General features: G+C 43.0%; 1 protein-coding gene across 2 annotated transcripts in view; it reads right to left on the bottom strand.

The window, feature by feature from the left end:
- Positions 1-21,456, bottom strand: part of trpc6 (transient receptor potential cation channel, subfamily C, member 6) — an 88,009-nt gene extending 66,553 nt beyond the window's left edge. Inside the window, exon 1 of one of the 2 annotated variants that reach the window (XM_031897323.1) lies at positions 21,138-21,456. Coding sequence is in view for 1 of the 2 variants with exons in the window: in XM_002935570.5 (XP_002935616.2) it covers positions 18,122-18,261 (140 nt within the window). In the remaining variant the exon portion in view is untranslated. Of the gene's footprint in view, positions 1-18,121; positions 18,467-21,137 lie in introns of those variants that run through there. The other variant, XM_002935570.5, reaches the window with a different exon arrangement.
- Positions 21,457-22,033: the final 577 nt, after the last annotated feature.

The raw sequence follows: 22,033 nt of genomic DNA, 5'->3' as shown, positions 1-22,033 counted from the left end.
TCCATACCTGTACAGTTTATGTCTGGGAATACAATATCTTATTTATCAGGTAGCACTTCAGCTACAGACACAAACCTCTGCTGAAGTACCATTGAGACTTTTTATATTATTGTGTCCCAGCAATGTCCTTGCTACCCTATTCATTTACCTTATATTCAGGTGTAAGAATTTTAGGGAGGATTTTAGTTTAGCTCCCAATGGATTATGTTATGTTTTGTGTACTGGGACAGAGCCAAATTGATATGGAAATAATATATGATGATGCCTTGCCTGAATAGATCATACAGGGAGGTCACACAAAAGGTATCTTACAGATAGATCAGCAAAGTATATACAATATAGTGTTATGTTTCACTATTTCATTATTTTATTGGCTTCCATGTGAGGTCTTATAATAAGATAGATGAAGTGATACCTGCAGAGACACATATGGTATGTGAATTATTAACTGTCATATGATACTTATAAAGTACCAAATAAAGGTTGGATGTTGCACGTGAACCATTGCACACCATGACCTGGGAAGACTGACATAGAGGTGGGGTAGTCAATTACTTTCACTTTCCATTCACCACTTTCTAGATGTCACTGCACTGCTCACATTCCCCCTCCCCTCTGACAGTATATAACTGTAGCCAGTGCATAGGTATGGATATTAGATCTCCCATTCTGGCGCAGACACACAATTTTGGGGTGATACAAGACCTGCCTTAATAACAGTGTCCACAAAAAGGCGCCTGTCTGCTTCCTGCGATTGTGAGTTCCAAGACAGAAGAAAACAAAATGTAAATATTTTTTATAGTGTAACTTATTGTGCTTAACTAATAGAGAAGGTTTTGAAATAATTTCTCAGGGTGACAGGTTCCCCTTTATGAGATGCAATTCTAGTTTTATTTCTGTGTTGCGTGGGTGATGTCTCACCTAGAAGTCTATTAAAACTGCAGAAGTGGCGGCTCATTCAGAAGAAGTCTCTCATTGCAGAGCTACTTTGATTGGTGAGGAGGCTGAAAGATTCAACACTTATTTATGTGTTCTTATTGGCTGAATAAGCTTTTGAATCTCACACCTAGTCATTTTACATTGCAGCTGTTTTCATACTGTAAGCTCTTTTGGGCAGGGCTCTCTTCACCTCTTGTATCGGTTATTGATTGCTTTATATGTTACTCTGTATGCCCAATGTATGAAATGCAGTAATTCCTTGTAGAGTGTAAGCTCTTTTGGGCAGGGCTCTCTTCACCTCTTGTATCGGTTATTGATTGCTTTATATGTTACTCTGTATGCCCAATGTATGAAATGCAGTAATTCCTTGTAGAGTGTAAGCTCTTTTGGGCAGGGCTCCCTTCCCCTCCTGTATCGGTTACTGATTGCTTTATATGTTACTCTGTATGCCCAATGTATGAAATGCAGTAATTCCTTGTAGAGTGTAAGCTCTTTTGGGCAGGGCTCCCTTCCCCTCCTGTATCGGTTATTGATTGCTTTATATGTTACTCTGTATGCCCAATGTATGAAATGCAGTAATTCCTTGTAGAGTGTAAGCTCTTTTGGGCAGGGCTCTCTTCACCTCTTGTATCGGTTACTGATTGCTTTATATGTTACTCTGTATGTCCAATGTATGAAACCCACTTATTGTACAGCGCTGTGGAATATGTTGGTGCTTTATAAATAAATGTTAATAATAATAATACTAAGGAAAGGATATCCCTAACTGATAACCCATCGCTGTTCTTACCTTCCCTACTGCAGTGTGCAATGGCCCTGTTGGAGACAACAGCCTTTACATGAAGATCCTGCACCCATTAGTGCCCCAGCACGTGCTCCTGTACCCAAGGCAAATGAGCCCATATGTTTTAAGGTAAAAAGGCTCCATGTGCCATAGGCCTCAAGTTTACACAATGTGTGAAATGGTGACCAGTTTGAGGGTTCAATGGAAAAACTGATTCCCCAGCTAAAAGTAAATGTAGTAAAGTGTTCTTTTTGTCATGAAGCTAACTGTAAGCCAGCGCTTTTCTCCACTCATCATTCTATTTTACAATCTTCTTTCATCCTGTCTCATTTTATGTTTGCGTGTAAGTTATCCTTTTACAACACAAGAATTTCAGAAGTTTTAAATGCCTTACATTTATCGTTCCATTGTATTTCCTATACTAAACCTAAATAACAGCACAGGGACACAATTTCCCGTGGCTCTTGTAGAATACTAATCATCGGCTCGCCATTACTCATGTTCCTGCATTTCGGCTTTAGGCTCCTTTGTCATTGAATCAAGGTCTTTCAATTTTTTTCTCAAGAAACCCAGATTAAATATGAAGAGTGGGAGATTCCCAGCCCAAAAATTGGTTTGAAAAGCATTTGTTCACTTTATTTTTAATTACTATTATAGGAAGAAATGGTGATGGGTTATTGAAACTGGTTAAGGGGATGGAAGGGTTAAACTATGAGGTTAGACTGTCGAGGTTGGGGTTGTTTTCTCTGGAAAAGAGGCGCTTGCGAGGGGACATGATTACTCTGTACAAGTACATTAGAGGGGATTATAGGCAGTTGGGGGATGTTCTTTTTTCCCATAAAAACAATCAGCGCACCAGAGGCCCCCCTTTAGATTAGAGGAACGGAGCTTCCATTTGAAGCAGCGTAGGTGGTTTCTCACGGTGAGGGCAGTGAGGTTGGGGAATGCCCTTCCTAGAGATGGGGTAATGGCAGATTCTGTTAATGCCTATAAGAGGGACCTGGATGAGTTCTTGAACAAGCAGAATATCCAAGGCTATTGTGATACTAATATCTACAGTTAGTATTAGTGGTTGTATATATAGTTTATGTACAGTGGAGGAAATAATTATTTGACCCCTCACTGATTTTGTAAGTTTGTCCAATGACAAAGAAATGAAAAGTCTCAGAACAGTATCATTTCAATGGTAGGTTTATTTTAACAGTGGCAGATAGCACATCAAAAGGAAAATCGAAAAAATAACTTTCAATAAAAGATAGCAACTGATTTGCATTTCATTGAGTGAAATAAGTTTTTGAACCCTCTAACAAAAAAAGACTTAATACTTAGTGGAAAAACCCTTGTTTGCAAGCACAGAGGTCAAACGTTTCTTGTAATTGATGACCAAGTTTGCGCACATTTTAGGAGGAATGTTGGTCCACTCCTCTTTGCAGATCATCTCTAAATCCCTAAGGTTTCGAGGCTGTCTCTGTTCAACTCTGAGCTTGAGCTCCCTCCATAGGTTTTCTATTGGATTAAGGTCCGGAGACTGACTAGGCCCCTCCATGACCTTAATGTGCTTCTTCTTGAGCCACTCCTTTGTTGCCTTTGCTGTATGTTTTGGGTCATTGTCGTGCTGGAACACCCATCCACGACCCATTTTCAGTTTCCTGGCAGAGGGAAGGAGGTTGTCGTTCAGGATTTCACGATACATGGCTCCGTCCATTTTCCCGTTAATGCGAATAAGTTGTCCTGTGCCCTTAGCAGAAAAACACCCCCAAAGCAAAATGTTTCCACCCCCATGCTTGACGGTGGGGACGGTGTTTTGGGGGTCATAGGCAGCATTTTTCTTCCTCCAAACACAGCGAGTTGAGTTAATGCCAAAGAGCTCTATTTTGGTCTCATCAGACCACAGCACCTTCTCCCAGTCACTCACAGAATCATTCAGGTGTTCATTGGCAAACTTCAGACGGACCTGCACATGTGCCTTCTTGAGCAGGGGGACCTTGCGAGCCCTGCAGGATTTTAATCCATTGCGGTGTAATGTGTTTCCAATGGTTTTCTTGGTGACTGTGGTCCCTGCTAATTTGAGGTCATTAACTAACTCCTCCCGTGTAGTTCTAGGATGCTTTTTCACCTTTCTCAGAATCATTGACACCCCACGAGGTGAGATCTTGCGTGGAGCCCCAGAGCGAGGTCGATTGATGGTCATTTTGTGCTCCTTCCATTTTCGAACAATCGCACCAACAGTTGTCACCTTCTCTCCCAGCTTCTTGCTAATGGTTTTGTAGCCCATTCCAGCCTTGTGCAGGTCTACAATTTTGTCTCTGACATCCTTGGACAGCTCTTTGGTCTTTCCCATGTTGGAGAGTTTGGAGTCTGCTTGATTGATTGATTCTGTGGACAGGTGTCTTTTATACAGGTGACTAGTTAAGACAGGTGTCCTTAATGAGGTTGACTAATTGAGTAGAAGTGTCTAACCACTCTGTGGGAGCCAGAACTCTTAATGGTTGGTAGGGGTTCAAAAACTTATTTCACTCAATGAAATGCAAATCAGTTGCTATCTTTTATTGAAAGTTATTTTTTCGATTTTCCTTTTGATGTGCTATCTGCCACTGTTAAAATAAACCTACCATTGAAATGATACTGTTCTGAGACTTTTCATTTCTTTGTCATTGGACAAACTTACAAAATCAGTGAGGGGTCAAATAATTATTTCCTCCACTGTATGTGAGTGTATAGATTGGTAGGTGTGGGTTGTGGGTGCTCGGTTTACTTGGATGGGTTGAACTTGATGGACACTGGTCTTTTTTCAACCCTATGTAACTATGTAAACCCACCCAGTGTTATAAACTCCCTGGTCTGGAACCAGGGACCTGCTGTTCACTAGCCATAGATCCTCCTTGTCGAGCCACTGGAGGCCTAAGGTTGGGGGCCAAGTCAAGCACCCCCACACCTGTTAGTGTCTCTCCTCTGATCACATAATGTCGTCACACTCTTATGCACCATCTCAAATCTGACATCTGACAACAAATGACATTTCAGACTTGTACTATATGCGCACTGGGGTTCATTTGGCAGTGGTTGAACATGATGGGCTTTGATGTTTATTCAACCTCTTGATTTTTACCCCGACTGATTCTCAGAGGTATGCTCTTATTCACAACCAGTGTGTTTCCCCGATTCTCTCTTTAGTAGAGAAACTAGAATATTCATTAATACTCAAGTGGTCGCTTCCTGCTAATTGAGAATTCCTAATTGAAAATGACAAACGAGAGGCATAGTAACATTAAGGAATGAATCCCTAACTCCAAGTAGAAATAAATTTGGGATTCCCATTACAGACAAGCCTGCAGTGTCAGCAATAATTATGCAGTTTTATCACTTAAATACGTCTCCCTGAAGGGCATTCAAGGCCTCTGGCGTATACATAGATGAGACCCAGTCACCTATTGAGTCAATATGATAACATTGCCCAGAAAGATTTGCTTATGTATTTATTCCAGAGGGAAAACACAGCATGTTTCACTACGTTAATATAACATAGCTGGGGAGATAGATATATTGGTAACTTTGGAAATGTCAATAATAAAAACTGGAATGCTCCCATGTGTGTGGGAGTCTGTGATCAATTATTAACATTACAGAGTCGAGCTTTATTCTCTTGTGTCTGTTAGTGTCTGATTAAAAACCTCTTCTATTATTCATCTCTTTTAGACTGCTGGAGGGTTATATATAGTGATAATTAAACACGGGTCGAACAAAAAGATTTTGTTTTGAAAGGGAAACTCCACCCAAACACAACTTAAGCTTTTTGAAAATAAGCAACTTTGCAATATACATCAATTAAAAAAATCTGCAGCCTTTTCATGACGTTTAATGTAATAATATGGTTTGGAACAGTTCCCTAAGCCCCGCCCCCTGGTCCCCTGCTGATCTAAGGAAAGGAAAATCTCAGGACTCCTTAACAAATTTTGGTTTGGAAGCCAGAGTTCCCCTTTAACAGAGGTTTGTGTCTGCATAGCATAAGTTCTACCTGATAAATAAACTCTTCCATGTGTTAGTCCAGCAGTTCGCAACCTGTGGGTCAGGACCCATTTGGGGGTCGAACAGCCCTTTCACAGGGGTCGCGTAAGACTATTGCAAAACACATATTTCCGATGGTCTTAGAGATAATTTTATGGTTGGGGGTCACCACAACATTAGGAACTGTATTAAAGGGTCACGGCATTAGGAAGGTTGAGAACCACTGTGTTAGTCGCTGAGCAAAGATATTGGAGAAAAAAAAAACATTTTTTTTTTTTATTTATAGAACTTTTTGTAATGCCCACAATAATTTCATTAAAATTCCACTACTATTTCATGGTTTTCGTTAACTTTTACAAAAAAGTTGTATTTTTCCCAAAGACTACGACCATTTCAGAATTCATTCAAGCTTTGGTATTGTGACTATCTTTTGGCCGGGTTGGAGCTGCAGAGTGCCATTGAGCCCTATGGGAGACTTTCCTTGGGCCAGGTTGGAGCTGCAGAGTGCCATTGAGCCCTATGGGAGACTTTCCTTGGGCCGGGTTGGAGCTGCAGAGTGCCATTGAGCCCTATGGGAGACTTTCCTTGGGCCGGGTTGGAGCTGCAGAGTGCCATTGAGCCCTATGGGAGACTTTCCTTGGGCCGGGTTGGAGCTGCAGAGTGCCATTGAGCCCTATGGGAGACTTTCCTTGGGCCGGGTTGGAGCTGCAGAGTGCCATTGAGCCCTATGGGAGGCTTCCCTTGGGCCAGGTTGGAGCTGCAGAGTGCCATTGAGCCCTATGGGAGACTTTCCTTGGGCCAGGTTGGAGCTGCAGAGTGCCATTGAGCCCTGTGGGAGACTTTCCTTGGGCCAGGTTGGAGCTGCAGAGTGCCATTGAGCCCTATGGGAGACTTTCCTTGGGCCAGGTTGGAGCTGCAGAGTGCCATTGAGCCCTATGGGAGGCTTTCCTTGGGCCGGGTTGGAGCTGCAGAGTGCCATTGAGCCCTATGGGAGGCTTTCCTTGGGCTGGGTTGGAGCTGCAGAGTGCCATTGAGCCCTATGGGAGACTTTCCTTGGGCCGGGTTGGAGCTGCAGAGTGCCATTGAGCCCTATGGGAGACTTTCCTTGGGCCAGGTTGGAGCTGCAGAGTGCCATTGAGCCCTATGGGAGACTTTCCTTGGGCCGGGTTGGAGCTGCAGAGTGCCATTGAGCCCTATGGGAGACTTTCCTTGGGCCGGGTTGGAGCTGCAGAGTGCCATTGAGCCCTATGGGAGACTTTCCTTGGGCCGGGTTGGAGCTGCAGAGTGCCATTGAGCCCTATGAGAGGCTTTCCTTGGGCCGGGTTGGAGCTGCAGAGTGCCATTGAGTCCTATGGGAGGCTTTTCTTGGGCCGGGTTGGAGCTGCAGAGTGCCATTGAGCCCTATGGGAGGCTTTCCTTGGGCCGGGTTGGAGCTGCAGAGTGCCATTGAGTCCTATGGGAGGCTTTTCTTGGGCCGGGTTGGAGCTGCAGAGTGCCATTGAGCCCTATGGGAGACTTTCCTTGGGCCGGGTTGGAGCTGCAGAGTGCCATTGAGCCCTATGGGAGGCTTTCCTTGGGCCGGGTTGGAGCTGCAGAGTGCTATTGAGTCCTATGGGAGGCTTTTCTTGGGCCGGGTTGGAGCTGCAGAGTGCCATTGAGCCCTATGGGAGGCTTTCCTTGGGCCGGGTTGGAGCTGCAGAGTGCCATTGAGCCCTATGGGAGGCTTTCCTCGGGCCGGGTTGGAGCTGCAGAGTGCCATTGAGCCCTATGGGAGGCTTCAAAAATCATACATCGAAGGTTTCAAAGCCAGAAAGGTTTTTGCACCGTTTAGGAATGTTTGGATCCGAAAAATTTTGTGACTTTCGGAACGCAACCACGATATTTTTGCACGACCAAGAAAAGAATTATTGTGACATTTTTGAACATCAGAAATTATCCTGGTTACTCTGAATTTTTTCCAATCGTGATTTTGACCACCAACAAATCGCGGTTTAATGAATGGGCCCCATTGTATTCCCAGACACCAGGGTGAATGAGGAGGCACCATGAAAGGATAAAATTACTTTGCTATATACAATGATTCCAGACAGAAAGAAATTTGTACAATCCACATAATATGGTCAGATTTATATTGTTGATATGACTGATCTGATTGGTTTGTACCATCAGAGACCCCCACGCTTATGTTATCTAACCATGGTTATCTTCTTGGTTTTCCAGAAAGGTATACCACCTCTGTTTTATTCATTTTAAGCTCTTATCCTGATGTTATTTAGTGAGCGGTGATAAATGAAAGTCTCCTTGGGTAATGGGGCAATCTGTCTGTTTCCTTTCTTCAGTTCCACAAAGCCAGGCAAAATCCATGTAATATCCCTTCCACATACAACATGGAAGCAATTCCATTTGATGAAGAGTCTGTAACTTTCATTTATCTGTTCCTACAAATTGAATTGAATCGTGCCAAACAAATTGGCCAAGAGATAAGCAATACATTGCCCCCTTTTGTGAGCACATTGAACTAATACCCCCCCGCACACAAGCCTGGAACACTGGATACTGATGTTGTTGGAATTAAGAAGTCTATTAACACAATTAATCAGAGGGTTAGGGGCTTAGTGGTTTGTATCTACAGATTCATATACATATGGGAACGAAGGTGATTTGGGTTTGGATAGATGATAGTAAGCCCCATGTCTGCTAACATGACATTGAGAAGATGAGCGGTCGCTACTGAATGTTTCCCAGGGGTTACGGAATGCTTGCCTTGGTAACCAGTTCTCTCTGTGAATCACTTGTATTTGTTGAGATGGGTCTTCAATTAAATTCCTTCTGAGTTGATCTATCCTGACAAGCGTAAGGCATGATACAGTGCAGCCAAGACAGTCACCTTGACAATTATCCCCTACCTTGTCTCTTTCTCAAGGTGCCACTGAGCCTTCTTCATCCCTAACCATCTCACCTGTTCTAACCTCCTTGTAAATGGCTTCCTTCCATGTTCCCTGTTCAGCATGTTGCAAATACTTTTGTTTTGGTCAACCTCATCTATCTCCTTTCTTGGGCTCGTATTACTGGGTTGCCATAGCTATACAAGGGATATACTTATTATAGTGGGTAAGCCAAAATAACCGCAAAAATCAGCGATTAGAATTAAACAATCACCAATCACCACAAGTTAGAAAACAAAAGCAACCATCTGATTGGTTTCTATGGGCTTATACGCTATAATAAATATGTCCCCCCCATTCCGGAAGCAATGGTAGAAGCTTATTTAAATCAACTGGCAACTTTTCTCTGCCATGTAACCATTTACATTTCTTGTTTTCTTAAGGGAATAATCTAATAAAAAGCTAGTCGTTTTAGTGGCGATACTTTGTTTGCTTATGAGTCCCAAGTCGCATTGGTTTTGAGCTCAAAATAAGATTTCTTTATCTCCCTTGTGTAGGAGAATGAGTAGGGATTCTAAACCTGGCAGACTTTACCCTCTTACCCCTGTGAAAGAAATACTACATTTTGTTACCTATAACAAATTGGGAGTAAAAAGAGCTAAAAAAAGCAGCACCGATCAACATCAATATTTACAGCTGAGTCTTTTGACAAGATGTCCCATGATACCAATGTGGGAATATTTGGGGCATTTCAATGCTTTTATTCACACACCTTTATGAATATGCCTATATAAACAGGCCTATACTGTATGCAGAGGACTTTTGGGGAAAACCGCACAGATAAATGCACAGGAAAATACTTCTGGAACCAATTTTGGGACATCTAGGTAAACTATCCCAATGGAGACTCCTTCTTACCTCACATGTATCCCAGGACCTTTCTAATCTGATGCTTCGGTATTTCTGAATCTAAATGTGAGGCCCTCTTCTGGAAAAACCGAAACCACTGGCAAACTGGCATACAGTGTTAGCATAGATAAGAGCCAATAGGAGCAAGTGTTTATGTAATTTATGTAATTCTGAGCCTATTTATTGCACCTAGTGAACTTAAATAAGCCCTTACGTACATTATTTGGTTTCTGTTTGCAGTAAAGGACAAGGAAATCCTGATTCACTGGTAAAGCATCATTTAGGCACCCCCCCAGTAAATCCAATCACTGCTATTGGCACATATTGACACCCCCAGTAAATTGCTTGTGCTTTAAAGTTGCATGTCACATAGAATGGGATGTTTCTTGTGCCAGTACCTTTATTATTAAGTCCTTCTGTTTATCTTTCAGCCTTCATTCAGCCTAGCTCCCTGGTTGCTAACGTTAGGGGCACACAAATAACTAAATCAGTTCTTTATCCAAACAGGAGACATTCAGGATGCCACTCTCTGCCTTATGTTATCTTTAGTGGCAAACTCAGATAGGACAGGTAGGAGAAATGTATTTGTATAAAAGAAGTATCCATAAAGATGTGTCTGAATGTTCATTTCATGCTTTATTAGAACATATATTTTGGAAACATAGAAAACTAGGACTATAACAGACGTTATACTGATCAATAGATGTGCCTTTCATTTCCTTTCTGTTACAATGACAGATAGTATCTGCTATTTAGTATTCTATGAATTCTCTCGCCTTCTATACTGTCTGTAATCTACCCACAGACATTGCTCTGTCACATTTCATCTCCTCCAGCCTCCCTGACTGATGGCTGAATTTATTATCTTCTGGAACCAATTCTGGGACATCTAGGAATACTATGTTTGCTTGTCGAGATGGATTTTGAGGTTCTGTTTGAGCACAAAATAAGATTTCTTTATCTCCCTGGTGTAGGAGAATGAGTAGGACATTCAAGCCTGGCAGACTTTACCCCCTTACCCCTGTGAAAGAAATACTACATTTTGTAACCCATGACAAATTTGAAAGAGCCAAAAAAGCAACATTTGCAGCACCAATCAACATCAATATTTACAGTTTAATCTTTTGACAAGATGTGCCATGATACCAATGTGGGAATATTTGGTGCATTTCAATGCCTTTATTCACGCACCTTCATGAATATGCCCCATTATAAACATGCCTATACTGTATGCAGAGGACTTTTAGGGAAAACCAAACAGATAAATGCACAGCAAAATACTTCTGGAACATCTAGGAAAACTATCCCAATGGAGACTCCTTCTTACCCCAACAGAGACTCCTTTTTACCCCAACGGAGACTCCTTCTTACCCCACCTGTATCCCAGGACCTTTTTTAGTCTGATGCTTCTTTATTTCTTAATCTAAATGTGACGCCCTCTTCTGGAAAAGCTTTCCCAACATGGTCTACCAACTCAAATGTGAGATAATACATATCTTTTAGTGACATGTAGGTCTAAAAATCTCCAACATGCACCAACCCTAACCTGCTCTCACATAACCCACAACCAACCCAACCCATCACATTTGGATGAATTCTAATATAACTATGTCCGCCTTTCTCTGACATTACTGGAGGAGGAAGGGCAAGGTGGGTTTTTGCCATTACAGTGGGTTAGGGACAAGGTGGGGAAAGTCTAAGGTGCTGTCCCACCCACGGCCTACTGTAGGGGCAATACATCACACCAAAACTGCCTTGACCCCTACATCATTAATATCTTTATATCCAAATAAATAACGCCCATACATTGCCCCATTTTATTTAAAAGTACCCAGAAGATTAGTCACCAATTCAAGATTTGCTAGGCACTCATGTTACACCTGTTTGGATACCCCTGCCATAAAGCATTAATCTGGTGCCGATGAGGTACTGCAATAATAATCGTTTATGATTCAATATCTAGTATATTGGGTTGAAATTATAAAAACATGAATCCAAACCCAATAAGTTGTTCACCTTTGAGTTAACTTTCATTATGATGTAGAGAGTAATATTCTTAGACGATTTGCAATTGGTCTTTATTTTTTATTATTATTTTTTTTAGTTAGTTCACACTTTGCTGAACAAAGTTCAGTTTGGAGTTTCAGCAGCCATCTGGTTGCTAGGGTCTAAATTACCTTAGCAACCAGGGATTGGTTTGAATGAGAGGCTAGTAAACGAACAGGAGAGAACCTGAATAGAAAAAGATTTTTATAAAAAGTAACAATAACAATCTAACTGTAATAGTTTTTTGGCTGCTGGGGTCAGTGATCCCCATTTGGAAGCTGCAAGAGTCATTACAATGAAATGAGAAATCAAATCCTATTGTGTTTCTGGTATATAGCTAAAGGGATTCATGAAATATATCTTTGCAAATTCATATCATGATCAGATTTATGTATCAATCTAAAGCTTTATAATTAATATTAGTGGGTATTAACTCATACTCGGTGACAGTAACTATCCAATATCTGCAGCCCACCTCATACTCTTAGAAAGAGATATGGCATTCTAATGAGTTCTGATTTATATACATTGACATTTATGTTAGAGAGCAATCTGTCAGGAAAGCAAGTGACTGGCACTTATCCGATTAAGCAAGACGGACGAGCCCAGCACTAATATAAATGGATCAGATATGATACACATTCATGTAAAACTATTCAGCCATTATCTATTTAACGTACAGGCACAAAGGCCAAGAGCCATTTTGATGATAAATGAAAAGACTTTTGGGATTATCGACAAGTCACTTTTATTCACACAAATGGCAAATAGCTTTGGATCATCTGTTCTGAACATCTCGGAAGAAGCTGTAGCCAATCCTTATTCTGGACCTGCCGGTGCTTTATAGATACACACAGATGTAGCACTGTCAGATCAGATCTGTCCAAACAAACTGATTGGTTCATTGCAGTCCCTCCAAAACCCCTATGAAGTTTCCTACAGATATACTGATTGAACACACAGGCAAAGGAGGGGGGAACTGAGGCTATTAGGGTGGTTTGAGGCAAGCCGGGGGGTTGGGGGGGCAAACAACTAGAGATTACAAATTAACTGGCAGCTTAATTGCAGGTAAATTTATAATGCCGGCCGCAGCCTTGGCTGGTGTTTTACCGGCTGGGCCGGTGCCTGAGTAGCACACTGGGAATGGCTCCTTTGGGAGGAATGTGTCTGTGTTCCTATCTAGATAAATGAGCTAGGGCTGAAGAGGCTAATGAGAGAGGACGGTGGCAGACCAGTCTATTGCAAATAATTAATCCAAATCAGAGCTGACATTTTATTTCACAAGATCTTCACTTTTCAGATTACTTGGTTAATGGGGCTCTCTATGGATGGAGATTCACTGGCAGCAAGTCCCTTCATTCCCATGGAAGAAGGAATATTTGGTTACTTTTTACTCTACCAACAAATGAAATAGCTCAGGGCCATAAACCTGTAAACAAATGTATGGCAAGGGGCTTGTTTGACAGGATGGCACATTGCTCGGATACATTAATACTCGGTGTAAAGCAAATATCAAGGACCCAGAACCCTACTCTCACATATATCAAAAGGGTACAGACAATCACCAGTTTTTGCATTTACACCAAAATGGGGAGACCTGTGTGTGCCCCATGAATATAGCACTGCCTGTCATTTTTGTATTCACGAAGGGCACGTGGGGGGGACATAGGCTAATTATGTACGGTTCCAGATTTCTATTGCACTGTTAGGTGCACAGACAGCTCCCAGAAACAAATGCTTTTTGGATGAGTACTAAGGAACGTACTTGTATCCTTGGTCATAGTAAATGAGCCCTCATTGCTCCTTCACCTTGCACATTTATCAACACTTGTCCCCATATGTAATAAAAGTTTGCCCAAGAGCAGTAACCCATAGCAACCTATAAGATGCTTGCTCTTAAACAGGTTAATGCTCCCTGCTGTATGGTTGCTATGGGTCACTGCTAAAATGTGTGCATGTGTGTGCCTACTTTTGTTGTTCTATACTAGTCCTGTGTACCAACCTAGGCACTGGCACAAGGGATCTCTGTGCCAAATATAGACCTTAACCAGCCTGTGACTACAGGGCCCCTTTCTGTGTTGCTCCAATATAATCCCATGCAATTTAGTGGCATATAAATCAACACCCCCATGTCCCACCCACGTACTATCCATTTCTTGTGCTGTTTCAAGTTTATTAGCCAGGCTCAGATCCTTGTGCCCACTCCAGTTACCAGAGGTCCATTCTGGGGCAGAATGTTGCACTGTGGGTAATACTATGACAAACTGCATTTTGTACTCTTTCGGTTATGTTAGTTTAAGGAGCACATTAATCATACAGTTTGCAGACAAGAAAAGACCCAACTATCCAGCCCTTAGGGTAAATGGCTCTTCTTACTATGTCCCACCTAAATGCCATTATAGTCCAGAAACATTAAATATTAAGCCAACAATGCCATTCTCCAGTCCATATGCCTTTAACTTTCCGACAGAAGCAAATTCAGATCTAATTACATGCAGCGCGGTAATTAGCACTAATCTTGTATCGAAGAACTTCTGTTTCTTAATCATTCTCCACACGGATAGATTACCTTTTTAATTATGATCAGTAAATAAAGTGAAGCACTGGATAAAGGACAAGTAAGCCTCCAATATAATACGTGCCTGCGTGCAGTAAGTGCTTCTGTGCTGCTGACACAGTGTCTAAATATTCAATAAAGGCATTTTAATTGGAAACTTTAACTTGGTGAAGCTCAAGTTTTCCTTTGCTATCACATAGAGCTTACAATCTGATATACAGGTATGGGATCCATTATCCGCAAACCCGTTATCCAGAAAGTCCCAAATTCTGGGAAGGCCGTCTCCCATAGACTCCATTTTAATCAAATAATTCTAATTTTTAAAAATTCATTCCTTTTTTCTCTGTAATAATAAAACAGTAGCTTGTACCTGATAAAAGCTAAGATATAATAATTCCTTATTGGAGGCAAAACCATCCTAGTGGGTTCATTTAATTTTTGAATAATTTTTCTGTAGACTTAAGGTATGAAGATCCAAATTACAGAAAGACCCCTTATCAGGAAAACCCGGGTCCCGGGCATTCTTGATAATAGGTCCTATACCTGTAATTGTTTACAAAATGTATAATTAACAATAACGTTCCTGCTAGGATGGGGGTAGTGTAGATAAAAGTATTTTTAATCAGTATCCACTTGTTTAATCTACTGTGCCATACAGGTGTAATATATATTTCAGGTTCTATTGCAGTCAGAGATATTGCTGGGGCTTTCAGTTATTTTTATAGAGCGTGATTGGGTGTCAGTAAGATGCCTGGGGCCCTGTACAGATAAATACAGAAATATGTGTAGTCTCCTATGCAGGTTTACATGATACATTATAAACATGTGTGTACTTCCTACAGCCCTCAGTATTCCAGCTTCACAGGCCCAGGGATTAACAGTACAAGCAGTAACAGGTGGGCGCTGTTCTCCACCAGAGGGCAGCAGTGGTTAAAATGCCCAAGTGCCATACACCTAACTCACAAACTGTCTACATTAAAATAAATGTTATTGCTAAACTATAACACGCATAACCCTTAGGGTACCACTGCTAAGAGGTCAGGATGATGGAAGCTTTATTTCTGTAACAGCTGGAAGGCTATGAATATGACAGATTTGGAATCAGCGTCAGGTTCCTGCAGAAGTGCTATTTACACCTAGTGACAAGTGGCTTCTTACATTTGGTGACTCTTTCTGCCAACTGCCAGGCAGCTCTATTTACCAGGAGGTTTAATATATAGGTACATACTGAGCATTTAGGCATAAGCTGGACTGGGCATGCTGGTGGAACCTACTGGAACTGCAAACCACCAATCAATGGCAAAGAACCAATGGGCTCATCCAACCCTACTTTGACAGTCCACAAGAGACCATCACTGTCCTAAAGGAGAGGTTCATCTTTAAGTTAACCTTGAGTATGTTATAGAAAGGCCAATTCTAAGCACTTTTTCAATTAGTCTTCATTATTTATTTTTTTATAGTTTTTGAATTATTTGCCTTCTTCTTGAAACTCTTTCACATAAGGGTCACTGACCCCCGCAGCAAAAAAACTATTGCTCTATGATAGTTTAATTGTTATTTTATATTACGTTTTTATTCAGATCCTCTCCTACTCATATATCAGTCTTTCTGTCAAACCACACCCTGGTTACTAAGGTCATTTGAATCCTAGAAACCAAATAGCTGCTGAACCTCCAACTAGAGAGCCGATGAACAAAAACTGAAAAAATTTAAAAAACTACAAATAATAAAAAATGAAGACCAATGGCAAATTGTCTCAGAATATTACTCTCTACATCATACTAAAAGTTACATCAAAGTTAAACAACCCCTTAAGTGACCCATACATGCACAATGAGAAGGAATTGGTCAAGGCCATGCTTGATGGCCAAGTCAGTATGGTGCCAGCAGCTCCAAATCTGGTTCTGGACCTGTCTTATCCCCCATATGTATTACAAAGTGTGCCCAGGTTCAGTAACCTAAACCAACCAATAAAATGTTTACAGCTGACCAGTAAATGCTGCCTGCTGATTTTATTCCATGTATTTGCAGATAACAGTCTCACCTGTACAGCTATATACACTGCTATTAAATTGCACCTAAATTCCTAGGGGCACAGAAAAAGACTTTTCAGCAGGCGGGGGTACAGCTCCAACAATAATGTGAAGTGGGGGTCTCTAACCAGTGAACCTTCAGATTTATAAGCAAAGCTACAAGTACTCTATGATGTACTGGGAGTTGCGGTTCAACCTGTAAAAGTGCAACATCAGTTTTCAGTAGGCTGCTGGGAGTTGTACCTCAACTAAAACAGATAGGGCCCATACTGATATAATGTGTTTCCCTCCTGTAAAGCATATTTCTGTTTAAAGTCTTTTCAGAAGCCTTGAACTTCCATAACATGGAACAGTGCAACTTGCAGTAACCATATATACGGCACAGCTGCTCCCTAGGATACCCCCAACTGTTACTACAGGACAAGATTCCTGCGTACGGAGGAAATTGGTCGGTCCGTGGAGCAGAAGTCCTGTTTTTATTGTAGTGTGCATGTAACTATCCTGTAACTGGTACCAGGCAAAGTGTGACCTGTTCCACTGCATTCTGTGGTTGGAACCTGGTCCTAAGAATCCACCTGGTACCTTTCATTGCTGCCTGTTTGAGCTTAACCCAAATAGAAAATGTTGCCTAATGGAAGGAAACAGAATTCTGAGCAACTTTCCATTAAACATTTGTAATGAATCTGCAGTGGTTTAAAACTCATTTGTAACTGCAACAGTAGTTTTCCTCTGTTCTTTTCTGCACTGCTGCTCCTGACTCTTAAAACAATGAACATAGAAGAAGTAAATTCCCCGCAACCAAGACAAGCTGACTTCCACTACCTGCTGGTAGCACTAAGGGTGATGACACACAGAGCTACTTAGTAGCAGCTACTTTTTCAAGGCTACTAAACACCAAACACCAGAAAATCCCCTGCCATAGACAATACTGAGAATTGCCTCTCCTAAAACACACATAGAAGACAATTATCAGTAAATAATCAGCATTGTCTATTTCTGTAGCTGTGACAAGTAGCTGCTACTAGTAGCTCTGTGTGTCTTCACCCTTATTCATAATACTATAATACACAAACAGAGCAACAATGAGCGCACTAGGGCACAACACAACCTATGCCACGTGCAAGCTGCTCTGTGTTGTGCCAATTTGTTTCTTCATTGATTCTTATAATATTGATGTAGAGTGTCTGACACATGAGCACCCACTTTATTCCATGCTGGAGTGTTGGTTCTGACTGTGTATACAAATATAGATATATACACACCTACCGTCCCTTTATCAGCGGCTGATTGGTGACTCGTTAGATCAGTCATTTCTCTGAGATCTACTCTCTCAAAGCAACTGAGTGTTCATCTGTGTTTTTCATGTGTTTTTTTCCTATCGGAATTCAGGTCCATCTATCAAACTCACTGATCCGCAGTGGACTGGCCAGCCGAGGTGCCTTTCTATTAACATTAGAAAGTGGCCACTCTTTTCTTGGTTTACTGTAACCTAATTATGCAGTCTAGGGATCAATACAATGGCTAATAACTCTAAAAACAGGTTGCATTGTTTTCTATGGAGCATGGCACACATCAGCTTTAAATGTATGAGAATCCCTGCCATAGGAAAACATCCTTCTATATAAATAAATACATTCAACATGTTGCTCTCAGCAGCCCAGATAAAATCGCTGATATATGATTATATCTAAGAGCTGTAGTTCAGCACCAGCTTAGGGACAGAGGTTAAGTAAGGATCTCCTTAGGGTTCAACAAGTCTTTAAACAACAAACAGAGCAAGTGACATGAACACTGACAGCCCAGCAGTCATGTCCATATCAATATATATGTAGATTTCTAATTAAAACATGGCCAGCCTGCTTTCTACCAATGCTACTGACCTCTTGGGCTGGTGAGGATTATGGGAGTTGTAGTTGTGTGGCTACAGATTGGATATGCCTAGAAGATAGTAAGAAGTACTTACATGGGGTAGTATCCATAGTGATGGAAGGAGTTTTCTGCCCCATCCTCTGTCCCCATAAGCAGATAGTCCTGGCTCTCATTGCGCACCGCTGTAATGGGACAGTTATTGTTCCTGGACACATAGGGCTCACACTGGCTCATCCTTAATTATCTCCCAGGGCTTTTGCAGGGTAAGAAACGCTCTCCGCCGCACTCAGCGACTCTCCCCGATATCGGTGTCTCAGGTGCGGCAGCGCTCACAGGGCTTCATTGGAGGAGCCGGGCAGGAGGCGCCGGGTACGCAGCGCAAAGGAACAGAGGGATGAAGCGCTTGTTCAGTAGGAGCCGAACCGGCTTTTATCCGCTCCTTCACTCCCATCCCTGTGCGCCCTCTAGCGGCAGAGAGAAGAATGACCGCCAGGCTCCAATTGACTGCGATTTGTAACAGGGGAATATACTACTTACTACTGGCCGTGTGTATCTGTGCTACTGCCAACTCATCCATATCTGTGCCTCATCCATACCTGTGCCCCTGCCAACTCATCCATACCTGTGCCCCTGCCAACAGATACATACCTGTGCCCCTGCCAACTCATCCATACCTGTGCCCCTTCCAACTGATCCATATCTGTGCCCCTGCCAACTCATCCATACCTGTGCCCCTTCCAACTGATCCATATCTGTGCCCCTGCCAACTCATCCATACCTGTGCCCCTTCCAACTGATCCATATCTGTGCCCCTGCCAACTCATCCATACCTGTGCCCCTGCCAACTGATCCATACCTGTGCCCCTTCCAACTGATCCATACCTGTGCCCCTGCCAACTGATCCATATCTGTGCCTCATCCATACCTGTGCCCCTGCCAACTCATTCATACCTGTGCCCCTGCCAACTCATCCATACCTGTGCCCCTGCCAACTCATCCATACCTGTGCCCCTGCCAACTCATCCATACCTGTGCCCCTGCCAACTCATCCATACCTGTGCCCCTGCCAACTCATCCATACCTGTGCCCCTTCCAACTGATCCATATCTGTGCCCCTGCCAACTCATCCATACCTGTGCCCCTGCCAACTGATCCATACCTGTGCCCCTTCCAACTGATCCATACCTGTGCCCCTGCCAACTGATCCATATCTGTGCCTCATCCATACCTGTGCCCCTGCCAACTCATTCATACCTGTGCCCCTGCCAACTCATTCATACCTGTGCCCCTGCCAACTCATTCATACCTGTGCCCCTGCCAACTCATCCATACCTGTGCCCCTGCCAACTCATCCATACCTGTGCCCCTGCCAACTCATCCATACCTGTGCCCCTGCCAACTCATCCATACCTGTGCCCCTGCCAACTCATCCATACCTGTGCCCCTTCCAACTGATCCATATCTGTGCCCCTGCCAACTGATCCATACCTGTGCCCCTGCCAACTGATCCATACCTGTGCCCCTGCCAACTGATCCATACCTGTGCCCCTTCCAACTGATCCATATCTGTGCCTCATCCATACCTGTGCCCCTGCCAACTCATTCATACCTGTGCCCCTGCCAACTCATTCATACCTGTGCCCCTGCCAACTCATCCATACCTGTGCCCCTGCCAACTCATCCATACCTGTGCCCCTGCCAACTCATCCATACCTGTGCCCCTGCCAACTCATCCATACCTATGCCCCTGCCAACTCATCCATACCTGTACCTGTTTTTTTTACCCACAATGCAGTACTCTTCCTTACATTCCTTACATCACATATGTGATTTGCAAATACAGGAGCAAATTAGCATTTAAAGGTATTGTACACCCAGCCATGATGCTGTCCCACTGCGCCCCCTAATTTTGTTATAGAAGCTGCCGAAAAACATTATAATAAATATAAAAACTATATAAAAATTATAGATGCAAGAAAATTCACCAATGAGAATTCTACCGATAAAAATAAATATTATAAATGAAAACGTATATGACACAAGAATCAGACATGGGGATAAAGGACAGACTTGTTCAGTGCTGGGAAACTGTGCTTAATGCTCCCAACTCCAATTGCAGCAACAGAGAACAGGGAGCCGGATTTACTCACATCAGCAGTCACTTACTGTGGATATTTGGGGAAAAGTTTTATTGTGCAATTTTGCTATAAGAATACAACCCTGATGCTGCCGGGCTACATCTCCCAGCATGCCTCAATCTTCATTATATGTTACATTATTCTGGGATTTGTAGTCCAGCAACAACTGAGTTAAGTTTGGTTGAGCAGTGCTTACTGTACATCCCCTTTAATAGTTGGGATGCCGTCACATCCAGAGTAACAATAACTGCAATTGCCATTTACATTCAAATCTACCACCAGGGCAGGTACTCAAGTCAGAGGCACCATGGCAGAGGGGGGCCCAAGGGATGTAAACATGCAATTGTAAGGTCATGAAGGGGTGGGCAGAGTTTGGGAGGATAATGGGTGGGGGGTTGGCATAGTAGGGTGTGGCCGGGAAGATCAGGGATGTAGCAAATGGGGATGTGCGGGTCGGGAAGAACTTAACCCATACCCGACTCTATTCTGCAAAATGTTGCCATTGTAGGACCCATACCAATGTGTTGTATGCTACGTCTGTGCGCCCCTTAGGTTCCAAGACAAGGAAACATCAGGAGCAGAGAAAGTGTGTGCTTCCCCAGTCTGACCTGCACCCAACCTGAACACACAATGGCTGCCCAGATTTCAACCCTTACCTGTCTGAACTAAGCATAAACCCATGGGTCCAATCACTGGTAGCCATATGTGCACGGGACACTCTTTTATTGGGATGCCATTTTACTTGTGGCGGTTCCAACCACAAGGGGGATAATAATTAGGGCCATGGGTGGAAGGGCTCTGCTAACGTAATAGTATGGAGCACCATGATTACCGATGGCAGCTTTGAGTGTAAAAACCTTTTTAAATAGCATCACTGCATGCTCAATTTGGCCACTCTAGGTGGTGGCCCCCATAGGCTGGGGAGGCCCTCCCTTCTTTGCTGCCGACCCCAGGCCATCTCCCACCACATACCTCTTTTCCTTGCTCCCTGCTGAAAACCTGCAGCTGCTGCAAACTGATCCTCCTGGGGGCCAGGACTAGTGTCGGGCACATCGGAAGACCCAAAGGGCCTACTACTCAAGCCAGTGGGAACCAACAGGACTGGGGCCCACTAGATTTTCTCCCGGTCCAATTCGACCCTGTATTTGAACCACTTGTCCTGCTCAAACATGACCCTTTGCCTAAACATTTCTCCAGATTTTGCGCCATCTCTTCTCTCTGTCTAAAGGGGGACTGCACCCAAATGTTTTTCAATCCAGCTGTCAGCAACTAAACACTTAGCACCAAAAGCAAATAAAACCCCTGACACTGTAACTATGGGTCAGCCCTGATGTCAGTGCATAGCACCCGCCTATATGGGAGGCTAACTCTCTCTCTCTATATATATTGTGAGAGATGCAATGGAAAAGGTCCTTATTTGGTGTATTTCCACCAGTATTTAAGGTGGGATACAAATGGCCCAAGGTAAAATACCTGGTTTTACAGCAGGTAATGCTGTTTTGGAGTCAATCTCCTTTAAGGTTTGATTTGGCCAGCTGTAGGGAGCTGCCTCATTAGGCTGCAGGTGAGCAGCCAATAAAAGGGCTGTATGATTTACACAGAGTTGGAGTTGGAATTGAACCTTGACTGAGTGAAGGTCACTCTCAGAGCAGGGCACAGAGCAGGCGGGCTGCCTGTGTTAGGAACTCCCAGAGGAGCTGGGGTGCCACTTGCCACTGCAGGAAGCAGAGGGAGTTCTGACCAAACGGATGAGTGCTGAGAGGGCTCAGCAAGGCTTACTGTGAAGCCTGAGTGTTCCAGAGTGTGGAACCAACCCTGGAAGGTGAGAACCCTAAAGGAGAGACATCTCAAAACCCTGAACTGTTTAC

The sequence above is a fragment of the Xenopus tropicalis genome, chromosome 2, assembly GCF_000004195.4.
Source record: "Xenopus tropicalis strain Nigerian chromosome 2, UCB_Xtro_10.0, whole genome shotgun sequence".
Lineage (NCBI taxonomy): Eukaryota > Metazoa > Chordata > Amphibia > Anura > Pipidae > Xenopus > Xenopus tropicalis.
The sequence above is the reverse complement of the archived record's forward strand: the minus strand, read 5'-3'. Positions and strand labels throughout refer to the sequence as shown.